This window comes from Drosophila virilis, chromosome 3 (genome assembly GCF_030788295.1).
Source record: "Drosophila virilis strain 15010-1051.87 chromosome 3, Dvir_AGI_RSII-ME, whole genome shotgun sequence".
In the NCBI taxonomy this organism is placed as follows: domain Eukaryota; kingdom Metazoa; phylum Arthropoda; class Insecta; order Diptera; family Drosophilidae; genus Drosophila; species Drosophila virilis.
Window position 1 is genome coordinate 1,276,870 of NC_091545.1, and position 16,255 is coordinate 1,293,124.

The following is a 16,255-nucleotide window of genomic DNA, read 5'->3' on the forward strand; positions in this document are numbered from 1 at the left end:
CTTCTGAACTGTCGAATGTAAATTCTCCTATACTAGACGCAGCAGAAGCTGGTCATCTTTACTTTAATATCTCCTTCCATTTTCATAATAACGATAAATATCGATTTTCACACTTGGTTTTTTAAGCCTAAGTCGAAGATCTTAAGAGCTAGAGACACCTAACTAGTCATGTAGACTCTTGTGTGTATACAGAGATCCAGAATAGTTTCCTGTATGCACACAAATGACTGTCATATTTAGGCTCTGAAAATTGTATAAAGATGGTTCAAGAAACATAATCCGGAACGTGCTTTTTATAGAGTAGGCGGAGGTTAAGAAGAAAAGAAGCACCGCTCCTATGTAGACTGCACAGCAAAATTTAAATATTTGTAACTGAGCAGCTCACTGCTGCCTGCAGAGTATCACCCAGTTGATCACTCCCGCATTATTATTTGCTTTTTAGCTGTGAGAACGCAACTGGCATCAGAAATAAACTCACAACAAACTGACAAATGCAGCTTCCTCGGTCAAAATCCCCCCTCAACGACACATGTCGAACGCCTGCTGGCCCGACACTTCGATTAACATTCAGCTTTGCTCTCCCCTACCTCCGTCCCGGCCTAATTGCTGGCTGTCAGGTGGAAAGAACAGCAACAAAAACACTGGGAAAACCGTTGGCTAGAGAGCTGCGAGGCGGACAACAATTAGATATTTACTTATACTATTTGCCAGCTGCTGATAATGAGAAAAGCTCTGTCAATGACGCCTAGAACACTGGGGACTATTTGTCCACAGATAATGCCTTAGATTAGAAGAAGAGCCGACAACGAAATGCACGCAAATTTACTTTGCCCCAGTTCTCTAATACCCCATTCGCTGCTTAGGTACACAGACAAAAAAAGTTCTGGCTTGCTTTTGAATTTGAGTAGATTTTTAATTATATCAAAAAGTCATTTAACATTTGTAAGCTTGTTTTTTGCCTGATTCACAATTGCGATGCTCTTCGTTTTAATTGTAATGGATCGTCCTCCTCCCTCGCTTTCTCACTCTCCTAATTTTAATGAATTCTCTCCCTCCCTTTACCTTAATTCACATAGAAAGTGAACTTTTATTGCACTTTACGTTAATTTTCGCTTAGAATTCTCGACTAGTTTAAGCTTCGACATGCAGAATTGCTAGTATTCAGATAAATTTTCTGCTCAATTTTTACCTCAACTTTTTTATTTTGTTGCTTATTGGTTATTATTTATAAGAAAATTAATTTAAATGTACTGACATTTATTGTTATTTGTACTTATCAGCTTTAATTGTAGTATTTGAGCACAGTTCATATTTATAAAAAGGCAGCCGCCTTAAAGCCACAAATCTATCCAATATTTACTCATTATATCAGAGAAAAGCTTTTCAGCAATAAAAAACACTCTTGCAGACATTTAATCTTCTTTATGATTCTGTGTTAAACAATATTTGATTTTAAGAGTAATCGAAAGCATAAATTTATTGAATTGTTTTTAATTGTTCCTTTAGACAAAAATATTCACTAAATTCAGAATGAATTTAATCTTTAGTTACGGCATTTGTCAGTCGTTCAGCTGTGCTTACCTTCTGCCGCTCACTTGTTTGTTATGGCAATTAAAAATTAGTTGTTTGCATATGACTTATAATGAGAATATACAGCTCTAGAGTTGGCAACCAAATTTGGCCACGATCTGTGCTAGGTTTCAGTATCAGAGTCTGTGCGTCTGTTGTTGCTATCAGCTGACTCGATTAAATGGTTCGGGGTAAACAAGAGAATTGCTACAACAATTGTCCACGTGTTGTGGGTGTGTGTGTACGTATTCGCCCAGCTGGTCAACTGGGCCTGAAAGAAATGCTGATGACCTCGCGGACAGTTACAAAAGCTCGCAGAGAAGAATCATCACAATATGTGTATGAAAATCTCATCAAAGGTAGTCATGCGGAAGCCATGAGTTTTCTGAGCGTAACCCAGGAATAGCTGAATTAGAAGACGGCATTGCTGACATGTCATACAGACTGTCTTGCAGGACACTTTGCATGACAAGTCTTCAAGCAAATTATGCATGATGCGTGCAATATGTAAATATCGAAAGCCATTATTAAATAAAATGTCACTTCTTCGACACATTTATATTGAATAATTAACCAAATTCCATTTTGAAATGCGGCAAAGCATTTAATTTGGCAATTGCCAAATGAAATTTTAATTAAATTGATATGCAGCTGTGCATCACTTACATTTGGTTATTGCCTTAGTCCCAATTGCCTGCAGTTATTTTATTAATTAAGTGAATTCATGAGTATTTACAGCATTTGACACACTTTCCACGTCGGGCTGATGTTTACACACTTTAAACAAACGATGAAGTCTTTTTGTTTTGATAATCGGCTATAGCTACTAATTAGCTGAGCTGTCTGTGCATTCGTTTGTCAACAAAATAATTGTTTAACAACAAATGCACCAATAATAATACTAATAATAACAATAATAATAACAACAATCAGCTGGCCGCGTGCTATTTACTGATTATTCAAATATAATGGCAAATCAAGATGGGCGCAGCAAAAAAAAAGTGGAATAAAAATCCAATTAAATTACAAACGCACGATATATTTTTGTGTGATGTGAACCCCCCCTAATTGAGTTAACGATGGGTTAGAGCATTTAACAAGCCGTCAATTGGCAGGGCAAACCGAAAAAATAAGTCAACAACCTGGCCAAAATAGCCATAAAATGTGTTCGATCAAAGCTTTGCTGATACGTAATTACTGCAATGCTCAACGTGCAGATACCCTCGTTGCAAAGATTACAGCAAAACTGAGAATTTGTTTTGAACCATGTCGGTTCAAACTCAAGAAAACTTCAAGAAAGAGAACATTTTTATCTTAACCAGGCCAAGAACTTAATTTATAGCAAGTTCTACAAACTAAGACTCGTAGCACGCGCATCTTTTTTTTTGGGTACTAGGTATCTGCAAGTCGAGCAAGCTAATTGCCTTAGCAATGCGTTTTGTAAAATATATATTTTTTAAGACTGACAGAGAAAAATGAAACGTACGTGATCTCAGCTCAGATGCTGACAGTCTGTCTACTGTCTGTTGTTGTTTTTGCTTTTGTTGTTGTTCTGATTGTTGTTGCTGTACGCAAATGCAATTCACAACTGGTTTAATGGACGCCTATTTCGTAGTTGCCTTCGCCGACAGCGTCTGTTTCAGTCAGCGCTTTGCGGTTTGGTCACATGACAAAAGACAACGTAAAATCAAATTTATAAAGCTATGCAATAAAATATTTTAGTACAAAAAAAAAACTCGCATTAAATGCAATTAACTAATAACAATAAGAGAAAGTGCGCTCTAGTCGCAAGTGCTCGATTGGGAGATACCCTAAGCTGCCTTTATAATTATTCAAGCTTTCTTCTATAGATAGATACACTATGTGACATAAAGACATGCACGAACTTTTTGCAATGGCTGCTCTTCTTCTTTCTTTAGTCCCAACCCAACTTAGTGCAATGCACTCTTGATTAGCTCGCGTGTTTATGGTCCGAATTTGATTAAATTTTCAGGGAATGAATATGGCATACAAGACTTTATGCATCTCAAATCCCAAGGGTCTACCTTAAATCTTTATGGGAAATGGGGGAAGTTATACGTAAAATGAAATATTTTAAATTTGTATATACTCAGCTAAGTGCTAAACACAAAGTTTGATTTGTCTAGCTTTCATAATATTCAAGTTATACCTAAAAAACCATATCCAAAAATCGATATTTATTTATTATACCAAGAATAATCACGTTCTGCGTGAGTTACTCTCGATAGATGAAAATTCAGGTTTTATGATTTCCAAAATAGGCCCATTGCCAGAGGCAGTCAGAAAAACTTGACTATATTATCACTATATCATATATCACGTCATGCTGATCAAGAATATATATGACTCGAGTGGCGACTACTCGAAGCTTCCTTCTGTTTGCAAAAAACATTAAACCCTTTTGCCCATTTTCAACGACTTCTGGGTATAAGAAAACATAAAATACAATCAACTAATCGCATTTATAATAATGAATAACATTAATAACAATAAAATCTTAAAGTCAATTAAACAGCAACAAAAAAAGATGCCAAACGGACGAGTCATAAATGAGCTTTAATGTCGCATGGCGATGCGTAGATGCAGCTTTGCTCTTATTGGGTTGGGGCACGCAAGCCGACCAGGGTCAAAGGTCAAGCGTCAAGCGTCAAGTTGGGGCTTAAGCGACGCGCCGCCATGTCACATGGTTTACAGTTACGCGCTAGAGCAACAAATTGACGAGCAATTTGTTTTGTTATTTTGCCCCGATTTGCACACAGATAAGCTAAACATCAGCATCATCGTCGATGTCGACGGCGACTGCGACGTCAACGTCGCATCTTTCAGATACAGATACACGATTATCATTGCCAGATGCGTGTGCTCGTGCATGGCCACAAATTGTCTACAGCTGCGAAGCTGCAATTTTCGAATTAAGACAATTGCGCCATGAATTACAAAAGTTCCGACTAAGAACCGCAGCTGACACCACGCCCAACCCATCCCGCACGCCCCCTCGCTCCACCTCAAACCGACCCCGTACTAGCCAAAAGAAATTCTCGTCTGGGTAGCGCAAATCAATGTAATGCAAATTCGCATCTTTTCTTTTGTTTTTTTGCTACGCTTTGCCCAAAAAATAAATTGAATTTTCAATGAGCTACACGGAGAGAAAAAATAGGATTACAACCAGCCCGAGCAAATGTCATCAAATATTTACATAAGACTCCGAAGCCAGTGGCAAATAAATCACAAGAGCGGGGCGTTGAGCGACGAGTAGTTACTCTTCCTTGTTAGAGCATCAGATTGAGTGCGTATCAACACGTTAACATTGTTAACGTTATGTTAACACTATCGATTGATTGATTGAAAGACTAATTGACTTCGACAGTAGAGAGTGATAGGTTGACTGATGCATTGACTGATCGAGCATTGATGCACAACTTAATCCATAAAGCAAGAAAAATTAAATTTATATTGTAAAGACTAAATATAGCATATTTGATTGACTGACTGTCAGATACGTGCAGTACATACCCAATCAGTCGATTGATTGATTGATGCACAGCCTAAGCCGTAAAAGCTATTAGGTTGAATTTTATGCAATACTCACTTGTGGTGATGTAAGATGAGGTTTCTGTGTGAAGTTCACCTGAAATTGAAAATTGATTGCATTAAATTATATTATTTATTCTTCGAATTTCGACAAAACAATGAGTACTTGTTTTATAGAGTTTCGAATAGACAAACAAATATAAAGTAATCTGGAGGGTTGACATATTTAGCACAAATTTCAGAATTTGAAGGAAAGTGAATCAATATTTTCTTTAGCAAATAATTAGAAAGTATGTATAATTTTGATAAATGTAAACATAGGTTTTTTCTTAGATGGAATTGGGACAAATTATTATTAGCGAATTCTGAGATGCTTACGCCAGGTAATTACCTGCAGTATCTATATTTAAATCAGTTTATTAAACATATGAAATAAGCTGTTTGCGTCGACGAAATCCTATTTGATGAATATACTTGCACTTGATTTAAATGCATTTTTATCTTAATACAACTCAAGCCAGAGTACTCTTTAAATGCATATATATGCACTTCTTTATGCATATAAATATCTCTTAGGAAGCGCTGGCTCGCTGTCTCAGGCTTTGGCTCAGCCGAGCGGCATATCGGTGGCAATTTTCCAATTGACGCCTATTACGGTTAATCGTAGCACTGACCCAAGTCCAGACGAACCTAAACTAATAATGTGCACAGTTTAATGGCTAAGCCGCAGCAAATCGCCAGCCCGACCAAGCCCCAGAACCAAGCCGGGCTACAATAACACCCCGAGTAGCTCGAGTGAGTCTCTATTTGTGTGCGTGTGTGTGTGTGTGTGTGTGTGTGTGTGTGTGTGTGTGTGTGTGTGTGTGTGTGTGTGTGTGTGTGTGTGTGTGTGTGTGTGCGTGTGTGTGTGTGTGTGTGGAGACCACTACAAGACCACAGAACAGCGTTGTCTCCATGCATGTAGATGGGCATGGGCATGGGCATTGTGGGCGTGGTTGTGAGGAGTGTGCGTGACGCCACAATGTTGTTGTTGTTATTGTTGCTGTTGTAGCTATTGTGACTGCTTAGCACGCTAACTAGCTGCGTCGCTGTCGCCGCTGGCGTCGCTGCCACCGCCGCTGCGTAGCTTTAAGCTAAACATTTGCTGGGGCCTTAGTCGCGCCGCGTAGTTCAAAGCAAGTGGATTAAATGCAGAAAACCTAAAAAAAACCGGGGAAAGTCTGTGTGAAAGTCTGCAGTGAAAGCGCCGGACTCGTTAAGCTCGGACAAGCAATTAGCACTAAAAGGTTCAATGCCGCCTCAAAGGATTCAATGAGGGGCAGCTTGAGCCGCTGCAGACATTGCGCATACGACACGTTGGCCAGCCGCCCGCCCACATTCCCCAAGCGGGTTGCTGCTCACTCGTTTAATTAAGCGACACTGCGGCTTTTATATGGGCAGCAGGACTCTGTGTCCTGTGCCGAAAAAAAAAGAGCACCAGAGAAAAACAACATTGACTGCGCCTCAATTGTGTCTGATTTCCCAGGCAAATGTAAGCCTCGACTTTACTTTTGTTTGGGCTGTGCGTTTCGTTTGTGTTTCGTGACTTGAGTAAAGGCAAAAGTTGATTCATCAGCCGCAGGATACACACACACACACACATACTATCCGCACACACACACCCGCTGCGTCAGCAGAAAATAAAATAGTGAAAATATAAAACGCAATACTATTGCAACCGCATATCCTTGAAGCTCGCACAGGCACATGCCAGAGCGTGTGCACACTTTGACCTCATTTTGGGCAAACGTTTTGCCTGACCCCCCTATACCTCACCCATCCCGCCAAGGACCGCCTCTTTATACACTGAACCCATTGAAAAAAATGGGCAAAAGAGGGTATAAAGGTTTTGCGCAAATGCACGTAACAGACGGAAGGAGATATCGCCGAAGTATATATATATATATATATACATATTCCTGATCAGCATCAGCAGCCGTATCTGTCTGTTTGAAAGCGCGTTAATCTCGGAAAAAATTGAAGAATCTAAAGTGCAAATGTGGACCTTGTTAGTGTACGAAACTAACAATTTAATTTCTAGTGAACGATAACTCGTAATCTTACAAAAACGTATATAGGGCCTAAAGACTCCAAACTCGCCCTGTTTACTCTCGTTTGGGAAATGCAGATCCAGAATATTGCACTTCTCTGATAACTAAGTTTTATAAAAAACGAAGCTTTGGTATAAATGCTGTGAAATCTTCATAAGAATCGTACAATGAGCAACAAAATTATTCAAGGCAGGATCTGTCTGGGGTTAGAAGATGCTCAGTTACGTTACTTGAAACGTCAGCCTGAAGCTGAACAAGTGTACTTCCTAGTCGGGCACTCCCCACTAGAGCACTCCAAATTGTTTTGAGTGTGTATCGTTCTGCGTGTTCGACAACTACGTGTGTGTTTGCACAAGTTTCCTTTTTTGTGTGGCGATATAATGATTTAAGAGTGTTAGTGTGTTAAGCACACACACGCACACACACACAGACTCGTATGTATTATCGCTGAAGCACAGGAAGTGACTTAAATCAATAAGCTGGCATATCATCAGTTAAACAGTTAAACAGGATAACGAACGCGGCGCGCAACCCAATTTGCAATCTATTGAAATTAAACTCGTTTGGGTTTTTTTTTTTTTTTTGTTTTTTTTGCGCCACTTTAATTTGTATAAATTGCAAGTAATTAAGCCATTTGCAGTCAGTTAATAAAAATAAATATAAATATATGCAAGAATTAACAACATTTGCAATTAAATTAACATATTTATTTGCAAAAGTGCGTGGCAGTTATTGAGAATTCTATTTAAAAAAGGGCTTAAAATTAACGAGCAAAAAATTAAGTGAAAACTGAAAATTAAAACGGAATTTCGTATTCGATGTGTTTTAAATAGAAATTAGCTGCAAAATAATAATATATTATTCTAAATGTTAATTTTCAGCTAATAAACATAATATATGTGTGTCTATTACTTAAACCCAAAACTATTTTAATAGGATAAAAGCAAAACAAACGCCAAAAGTGAAACCGAATGCAAATGTTTTCAATAATAATAAAAAAAAATGTAAATATGCTCAATTAATACATATTTTGCCAGCCATGCTGAGTGCATAAATTAAATATATATGGCAGGAGTAAATGGATATTTGATGCATGCAGAAAAGTGAATGCCCTAAAGGAAATTTTTGTGGGGAAAATAAAGTGAATGAATAAAGTGTTTGTTGTGTTTTGTGAAGATATCTCGAAGAAAGCTAATTAAAAACTAATAAGAAATACAACTAATATAAACAGCTAAAATCCCTTTGCATCGAAGTCTTCTATATGATATATAATTTCGATCTTCAACAAGTGAATAGCATGCTAGAGCTCGTAAGTGTTACATTTGGCTTATATATATATTCTATAACACGAGAGTGTTTGTATGAGAAAGGTAATTCTTGACCAATCTTTTCTGATATAGTACTCCGATCTGGCAAGTTTCGATATATATGCACAGTCTGTAACAGAAAGTCGAACGGAAGTTTCTGAAAGATTTCCAAGCTCAGATAGATTTTAAAACTATATACAGATAATCGAACCAATACTTTATGCTCGTTTTAACTCATTAAAAGGGCATTAAAAAGCCAACAATTATAAGAGCCTCTTAAAAAACGTTTATAAGGTACTTTAAGATAGTTTGCCAGCTTCAAATAAGCAACAAATTTAATTTCATAAAGTTAAAGCAAATAAAATTCAAATGAAATGAATATTTGTTATTGTACAAATGCAGCTCAAATTTTACAGTGCATAAACAAATACCATAGTTATATTAAGAAGCAAAAACAAATATATAAAGATACAATTTAGGAAATAAGCAAGAGCGAGAGTGAGAGAGAGGAAGAGAGAGAGAGAGAAAAAGAGCGATAGAAAAGTGAAGTGCAATTACAAAATTGCTTTTAATATTGTAAGACTCTATGTGTCTGTGTGTGTGAGTGTGTGTAAACATGGTATGAGTGCCTAAACACACACTTGTGCATACAGAAGCACATACACACGCATACACATATACATATGTATGTGTTTATATATGCACACATACATAAATTGAAAGCGGCAGCAACAGGGCCCAGTCAATGGCCAAGTTTTGAAAGGCAACACGCTGCCGGCGAGGCGAAGGCAAATGTTCTGCAATTATTAATGCTAATAACTATATAAAATTATGAGAAGAAATTACCCAGCGTTGCTCGGGTAACAAAATTGTGACTATGATGCGAGATAAACACACTTACTTTATATATAAAAAAATTATGTTGCCACCGCGGAAGCTTGATATTATTATTATCCAGCGACATTGAAGTCGAAGGGATAATGTAGTAAATGCCAGGGGTAAGAAAATTGTGTCTATATTGCGCGGGAGCCCGATCTCTAAACTTCCTGGTCGACACAGCTCAGTCAGCCAGTTAGGACAAACTCTCTAATATATCTATAGCTATATATAAAATGCAAGCCACATCAACCATACCCAGTCAATGGGCAATTTATGAGATGACGCGCACTGCCAGCCCGGCAAGGCAAATGTTCTGCAATTATTTATGCCTATATTATATATATACACACATATATATATTTATAATAGCCATAATAAAGTCAGTTAGCTGCATTTAAATGCCAGGCATGCCGGCCACATTAAAAAGTGCTCAGCTGAATTTGCATAAAACGTACCCGATGCCAAGGGCGGCGAGGAAGCGGGGGTAGCTGCCGTCTGGGCCGTTGCACTCGTCTGTCAGCCGGCAAAATGGGCAAACAAACAACTTCATTACAAAGTATGTAGTGCAAGTAAGCAAATTAAACAATAATTATTTATGCAATAACAAATGAATGCGCAAACATGTTCCATATGCGGAGCTGGGGCAAAACGACAGCCGCAGACAGAATGCACAAAGTCGAGCTCAGCGAGCCGTGTAAATAACGTTTAATATTCTAAGCGCCAAATGTTGGGCGTGTGTGTATGCCTGGTTGTGTGTGTGTGTGTGTGTGTGTGTGTGTGTGTGTGTGTGTGTTGCTGTGACTGTAACTTGCATTAAACTTTTGGCAAAAGTCAAGCACTAATTGTTTAATTTAATGGAATAGTTTTTGACTTTGAGGGCGGCGGCAAACATTAATGCTATTAAATCATTTTTTAAGTGCTTGAAAATCATTTAATTTATTTATGCAAATTTTGCGCACAGTAAGGCTTGACTAAGCGGTATTAGTCATACTGAAAAATGTGCCCAATATACTTCTAACCTAAGACTTACAGCTCCAAGTTACCAATTTGTAGAGAGCACTAATAAATTTAATATGCGAACTACAGTAAATACTGTGTTCGGCGGACAGTGACTGTCGGGTAGTTTTTGTCCGCTCCAGACACATATTTGCCAAAAAGCGCTTGGAGAGATATTGGAGAGGTATGGCCTGTTACCTGTGAGCTGTGAGCTAGTCCCAATTGACAAGTACTCTGGCACTCATATGTTCCTTGCTAACAAAACCTTGGAACCAGATAAGTTCTCATACATAAGGTGACAAATAATATATGAGGTTTGCTAAAAATAGTTAGTTATTTTTTAGGGCCTATGAAGAATTATAGCTTTCAATTATACTTAGATAATCTGTGAACCAGTCTGAGCTAGTTTCATAATGATTATTAAGGTAAGCTCTAAGCTCTTATATATCTAGCTGAAAGTATGCTAAGTGAATGATTGTAAATTGAGTAACAAATTTATATGTGCAATAGAAACTCTTAAATTTAGGTTCCGAATTGCCAAACACACTTTGTCAAGTCTGTACACTAGTTCAGTGTAAGTTATTTGACAGCTATCGAAACTAAGAGTCTCTGAACTAGTTCCAAATGTGCTGTAAAAGTAGTTCATAATGTTTCAAAGTCAATGTCTTGACAGTTATCGAACTTGAGGGTCGGCAATAAAATATATTGGCCTTAAATAAATTACACACTGCTAAAAATCCACCTTAGGCAATACACACTGTTGCTCCATATTAATGCCTAACGTTGTATGTAAACGAAATGCCTGCAGCGATCAGCTCGTATGTCTTGCCGGCAAACCCCACTGCCCTCTTCAGACTCCCACACAGCTAGCCTCGCTTTTTATGCGTTCATTCATGCAGCGTGACTTCTATTATAGCGCGCACACACTCGCACATATGGGTTGTATGTGTGTGTGTGTGTGAGTGTGTTGCATGACTTCACGCTGCTGATGCCATTTGCTAACAACAACTGGCGCCGCTTTCAACGTCACTTAATATACAAATTTCAGTAAATATTTATGCACACACACAGACAGCAAAGCGTAGCTGCAATTTCCCTTAGAGATGTCAGAGCCAAGCGAGAGTCTTTGCTTCGTGCTGCTCCTCCACAACAATTCGTTCAATTTCAAGCAATCAAGTTATTTTAATTCATTACGCTTACGCGGGCAACACTTTGGAGACATGCACAACAGCAACAACAACAACGGCAGAAACATAATGCCAGGCCACGCTCCTTGCGCCCAGTTGGAGGGCAAGTGCATGTGCATTTTGCCCGACACCAAGGCGTTTGTTGTGTGTGTGTGTGCGTGTCTTATTTGCATGTGTTTATATTACATTCACACACAAATACACGCTCATACACACACATTCACTAGCAAAATGTCAGACATCTGTCATTTAATTTAATTTGACTTCACTTGCTTTCATTTGTTCGCCTTCGCCTTTGCGCTTCGTTTTCCTTTGCCTTTTCTCCTACAACACTTTGCAATACACCCCCCCCCTCCCCGCCGCTCCACTTTCTCGTACACCCTCCCAACATATTGCACGACTTTTCCGCGCGGTTTTTTTCCCACGCAAAGGCGTCAGCGCCTGCCTTAAAACGTGCAATTTAGCGGTGGGCGGGGCCCGCGTGCTGTTTCTGTTGTTATAGCTGTTATTACAGTAGTTGTTGTTGTTGTGTGTGTGTTGTGAGACACACACGCGCATAATTTAAAACGTTTTTCGTAGTCAGTGGAAATGGAAAAACGAAAGGGTAAAGTTTTGCGACCACAAACTTCGTTTAATATTAGAATATATATATCTCTATATACAAAACTGTTTGTCATGAGAGACTGACTGACTGAATGAATGACTGACTGTTTAGTGATCAACTTCCACTGTTGTCATATTAGTGCTACCTTGGTGGAAATGGCGGTCACAGATTTGACGGGAACACTCAAATTAATTTCCAAGAATCTATAAAAAAAAAAAAACATTTGGGGCGTATTTCACATTTTTCACTAAATAATCTAAATTAATTTCCCATTCCCATAAATCGGTCAAATCTTATCCGATTTTTTAAAAGGTTTGGATTTTTGTTCATGGTTTTCTTTTAATCTTGCATTTAAATCTGACTACATATGTTTTGGTCCAAAATTTTGGTTTCAAACTCTTGTTTAAAGATCTTTAAGAAAATTCAGTGTATACATACTATGAGAAAAGCCGGGATATATACCCGCTAATATCCTATATAGTTATATGATATAGTGACCATATTTGGATCTATGGCAGAACTGTAAAAGTGGTAAAAAGTGGTGCTAGTTCGAATTCCAGGACTATGCTTGTTTTCTGCATTGCAATTTCAAGAATTGTTGCACGGCTTTTTAAACGGTCCGTAGCTATAACTACTTGTGAAATATAATAAAGGAAATGTAGCAAAACCAAAGCATAGTCTTACCTACCGGTGCAAGGGAACTCTTATGACCAGACGATAAGCCAACTGCAGCAGCAAGTGCAGCAGGTAAACGCACCCCAAAGAATTGACCACGAAGTATCACGGGCGCGCTTTAAGGCAGGTAAAGGGTTCGTCCCACAGGCACCTGAACCGGGCATAGCATTTGCATCAGGTCAAAACTGCAAGCATATATAAGGGGCACGTCGCGAGGGAATCTTCACACATTCACCACACGATCGTCATGGAAGCAACAACTGCAAAGACCGCCTACGCTCTGTTCCTGCACCGCGCCGAGCTGCATCGTCGCCGCACACACTTTGCCAAGGTGTCACAGACGAAGATACAACTTACTAATCAGCTGATTGCCAAGGTGAAGCAGCGCATGGACTCCTGCAGCTACGAGGATCTACAGACCTTGGTGCGAGAGCAGCAGTTCAAGCGTTTGCTCGAGAAGAAGCTCCAGCATCGGGCCAAGCAGCTCAAGGCCCTGGTCAAACAGAACCGCAAGCTGAAGAGACTCCAGTAGAGAATTTTGGACTTTGCACTAGATAGAGACTGGACAGCAATGAATCATAGAATCATTGCAGTCATTACTTTGCCTTTAAAAAGGCAAAAAATTCAATTTATGATAAAATCAACAAAGTTAGCATTTAACGGGCATATTAGCTATGACGATCATTGCCATGCAAAGAAAATCATTTAGTACATTTTTTATAATTATTTTAAGTATTAAGTATTTTCACTTTCTAATAAATTTCTACGATTTCAAAAATTTAAAAATGTATGGTTTCTTACAACGGAAAAAATTTAGGATCGATCTGTGAAAACAAAATAATATAATAACACATACGAAATTGTAAACTATCATTTCAATGAAATTGAAAATTGATTCAAATTTGCTTGAGGGGTGCTTGCCACTTTTTAGTCAACATATCCCACCTCCATAACTCGGTCAAATCTCATCCGATTTTCATGAGGTTTGTCTTTTTCTTCATGGATTTCCCTCTTTACTTATCTGGCATTCAAATCTGAACAACGATTTTTTTGTCGAAATTCATGTCCAAATCTTACCCCAAGATTCGTGAAGAGACAAAGGTCAAAATTTCCCACCCCCATAACTCGGTCAAATCTCATCCGATTTTCATGAGGTTTGTCTTTTTCTTCGTGGATTTCCCTCTATATTAATCTGGCATTCAAATCTGAACAACGATTTTTTTTGTCGAAATTCATGTCATAATCTTACCCCATGATTCGTATATAGACATGGGTCAAAATTTCCCACCCCCATAACTCGGTCAAATCTCATCCGATTTTCATGAGGTTTGTCTTTTTCTTCATGGATTTCTCTCAATATTAATCTGGCATTCAAATCTGAACAACGATTTTTTTGTCGAAATTCATGTCAAAATCTTTCCCCAAGATTTGTATATAGACATGGGTCAAAATTTCCCACCTCTATAACTCGGGCAAATCTCATTCGATTTTCATGAGGTTTGTCTTTTGCTTCATGGATTTCCCTCTACATTAATCTGGCATTCAAATCTGAACAACGATTTTTTTGTCGAAATTCATGTCAAAATCTTAACCCAAGATTCGTATATATTCGTATGGGTGAAAATTCCCAACCCACATAAATCGGTCAAATCTCTTCCGATTTTCATGAGGTTTGTCTTTTTCTTCATGGATTTCCCCTTTATATTTATCTGGCATTCTAATCGGAACAACGACTTTTTTGTCGAAATTCATGTCAAAATCTTACCCCAAGATTCGTATATAGACATGGTTCAAAATTTCCCACCCCCATAACTCGGTCAAGTCTCATCCGATTTTCATGAGGTTTATCTTTTTCTTCATGGATTTCCCTCTACATTAATCTGGCATTCAAATCTGAACAACGATTTTTTTGTAGAAATTCATGTCAAAATCTTATCCCAAGATTCGTATATAGACATGGTTCAAAATTTCCCACCCCCATAACTCGGTCAAATCTCATCCGATTTTCATGAGGCTTATCTTTTTCTTCATGGATTTCCCTCTACATTAATCTGGCATTCAAATCTGAACAACGATTTTTTTGTCGAAATTCATGTCAAAATCTTTCCCCAAGATTTGTATATAGACATGGGTCAAAATTTCCCACCTCTATAACTCGGGCAACTCTCATTCGATTTTCATGAGGTTTGTCTTTTGCTTATGGATTTTCCTCTACATTAATCTGGCATTCAAATCTGAACAACGATTTTTTTGTCGAAATTCATGTCAAAATCTTAACCCAAGATTCGTATATATTCGTATGGGTGAAAATTCCCAACCCCCATAAATCTGTCAAATCTCTTCCGATTTTCATGAGGTTTGTCTTTTTCTTCATGGATTTCCCTCTATATTTATCTGGCATTCAAATCTGAACAACGATTTTTTTGTCGAAATTCATGTCAAAATTTTACCCCACGATTCGTATATAGACATGGGTCAAAATTTCCCACCCCAATAACTCGGTCAAATCTCATCCGATTTTCATGAGGTTTATCTTTTTCTTCGTGGATTTCCCTCTATATTAATCTGGCATTCAAATCTGAACAACGATTTTTTTTGTCGAAATTCATGTCAAAATCTTACCCCATGATTCGTATATAGACATGGGTCAAAATTTCCCACCCCCATAACTCGGTCAAATCTCATCCGATTTTCATGAGGTTTGTCTTTTTCTTCATGGATTTCTCTCTATATTAATCTGGCATTCAAATCTGAATAACGATTTGTTTGTCGAAATTCATGTCAAAATCTTACCCAAGATTCGTATAGACACATGGGTCAAAATTTCCCACCCCCATAACTCGGTCAAATCTCATCCGATTTTCATGAGGCTTATCTTTTTCTTCATGGATTTCCCTCTATATTAATCTGGCATTCAAATCTGAACAACGAATTTTTGTCGAAATTCATGTCAAAATCTTACCCCAAGATTCGTATAGAGACATGGGTCAAAGTTTCCCACCTCTATAACTCGGGCAAATCTCATTCGATTTTCATGAGGTTTGTCTTTTGCTTCATGGATTTCCCTCTACATTAATCTGGCATTCAAATCTGAACAACGATTTTTTTTGTCGAAATTCATGTCAAAATCTTAGATTCGTCTATATTCGTATGGGTGAAAATTCCCAACCCCCATAAATCGGTCAAATCTCATCCGATTTTCATAAGGTTTGTCTTTTTCTTCATGGATTTCCCTCTATATTTATCTGGCATTCAAATCTGAACAACGATTTTTTTGTCGAAATTCATGTCAAAATTTTACCCCACGATTCGTATATAGACATTGGTCAAAATTTCCCACCCCCTAAACTCGGTGAAATCTCATCCGATTTTCATGAGGCTTGTATTTTTCTTCAT

At 38.1% G+C, this 16,255-nt stretch overlaps 2 protein-coding genes across 4 annotated transcripts in view; both read left to right on the forward strand.

Annotated features, from left to right (window-relative positions):
• axo (axotactin) overlaps positions 1-16,255 on the forward strand; it is a 96,993-nt gene that overhangs the window by 1,066 nt on the left and 79,672 nt on the right. The window contains exon 1 of one of the 3 annotated variants that reach the window (XM_032435495.2): positions 8,138-8,520. The exons of the other annotated variants lie outside the window; for them this stretch is intronic. The gene's annotated coding sequence lies outside the window, so the exon portion shown is untranslated. Of the gene's footprint in view, positions 1-8,137; positions 8,521-16,255 lie in introns of those variants that run through there. 3 annotated transcript variants of the gene reach the window in all.
• Positions 12,991-13,955, forward strand: LOC116650801 (uncharacterized). Its single transcript, XM_032435501.2, has one exon. It carries the CDS (start codon positions 13,107-13,109, stop codon positions 13,389-13,391), a length of 285 nt encoding a protein of 94 aa, XP_032291392.1. The 5' UTR covers positions 12,991-13,106; the 3' UTR covers positions 13,392-13,955.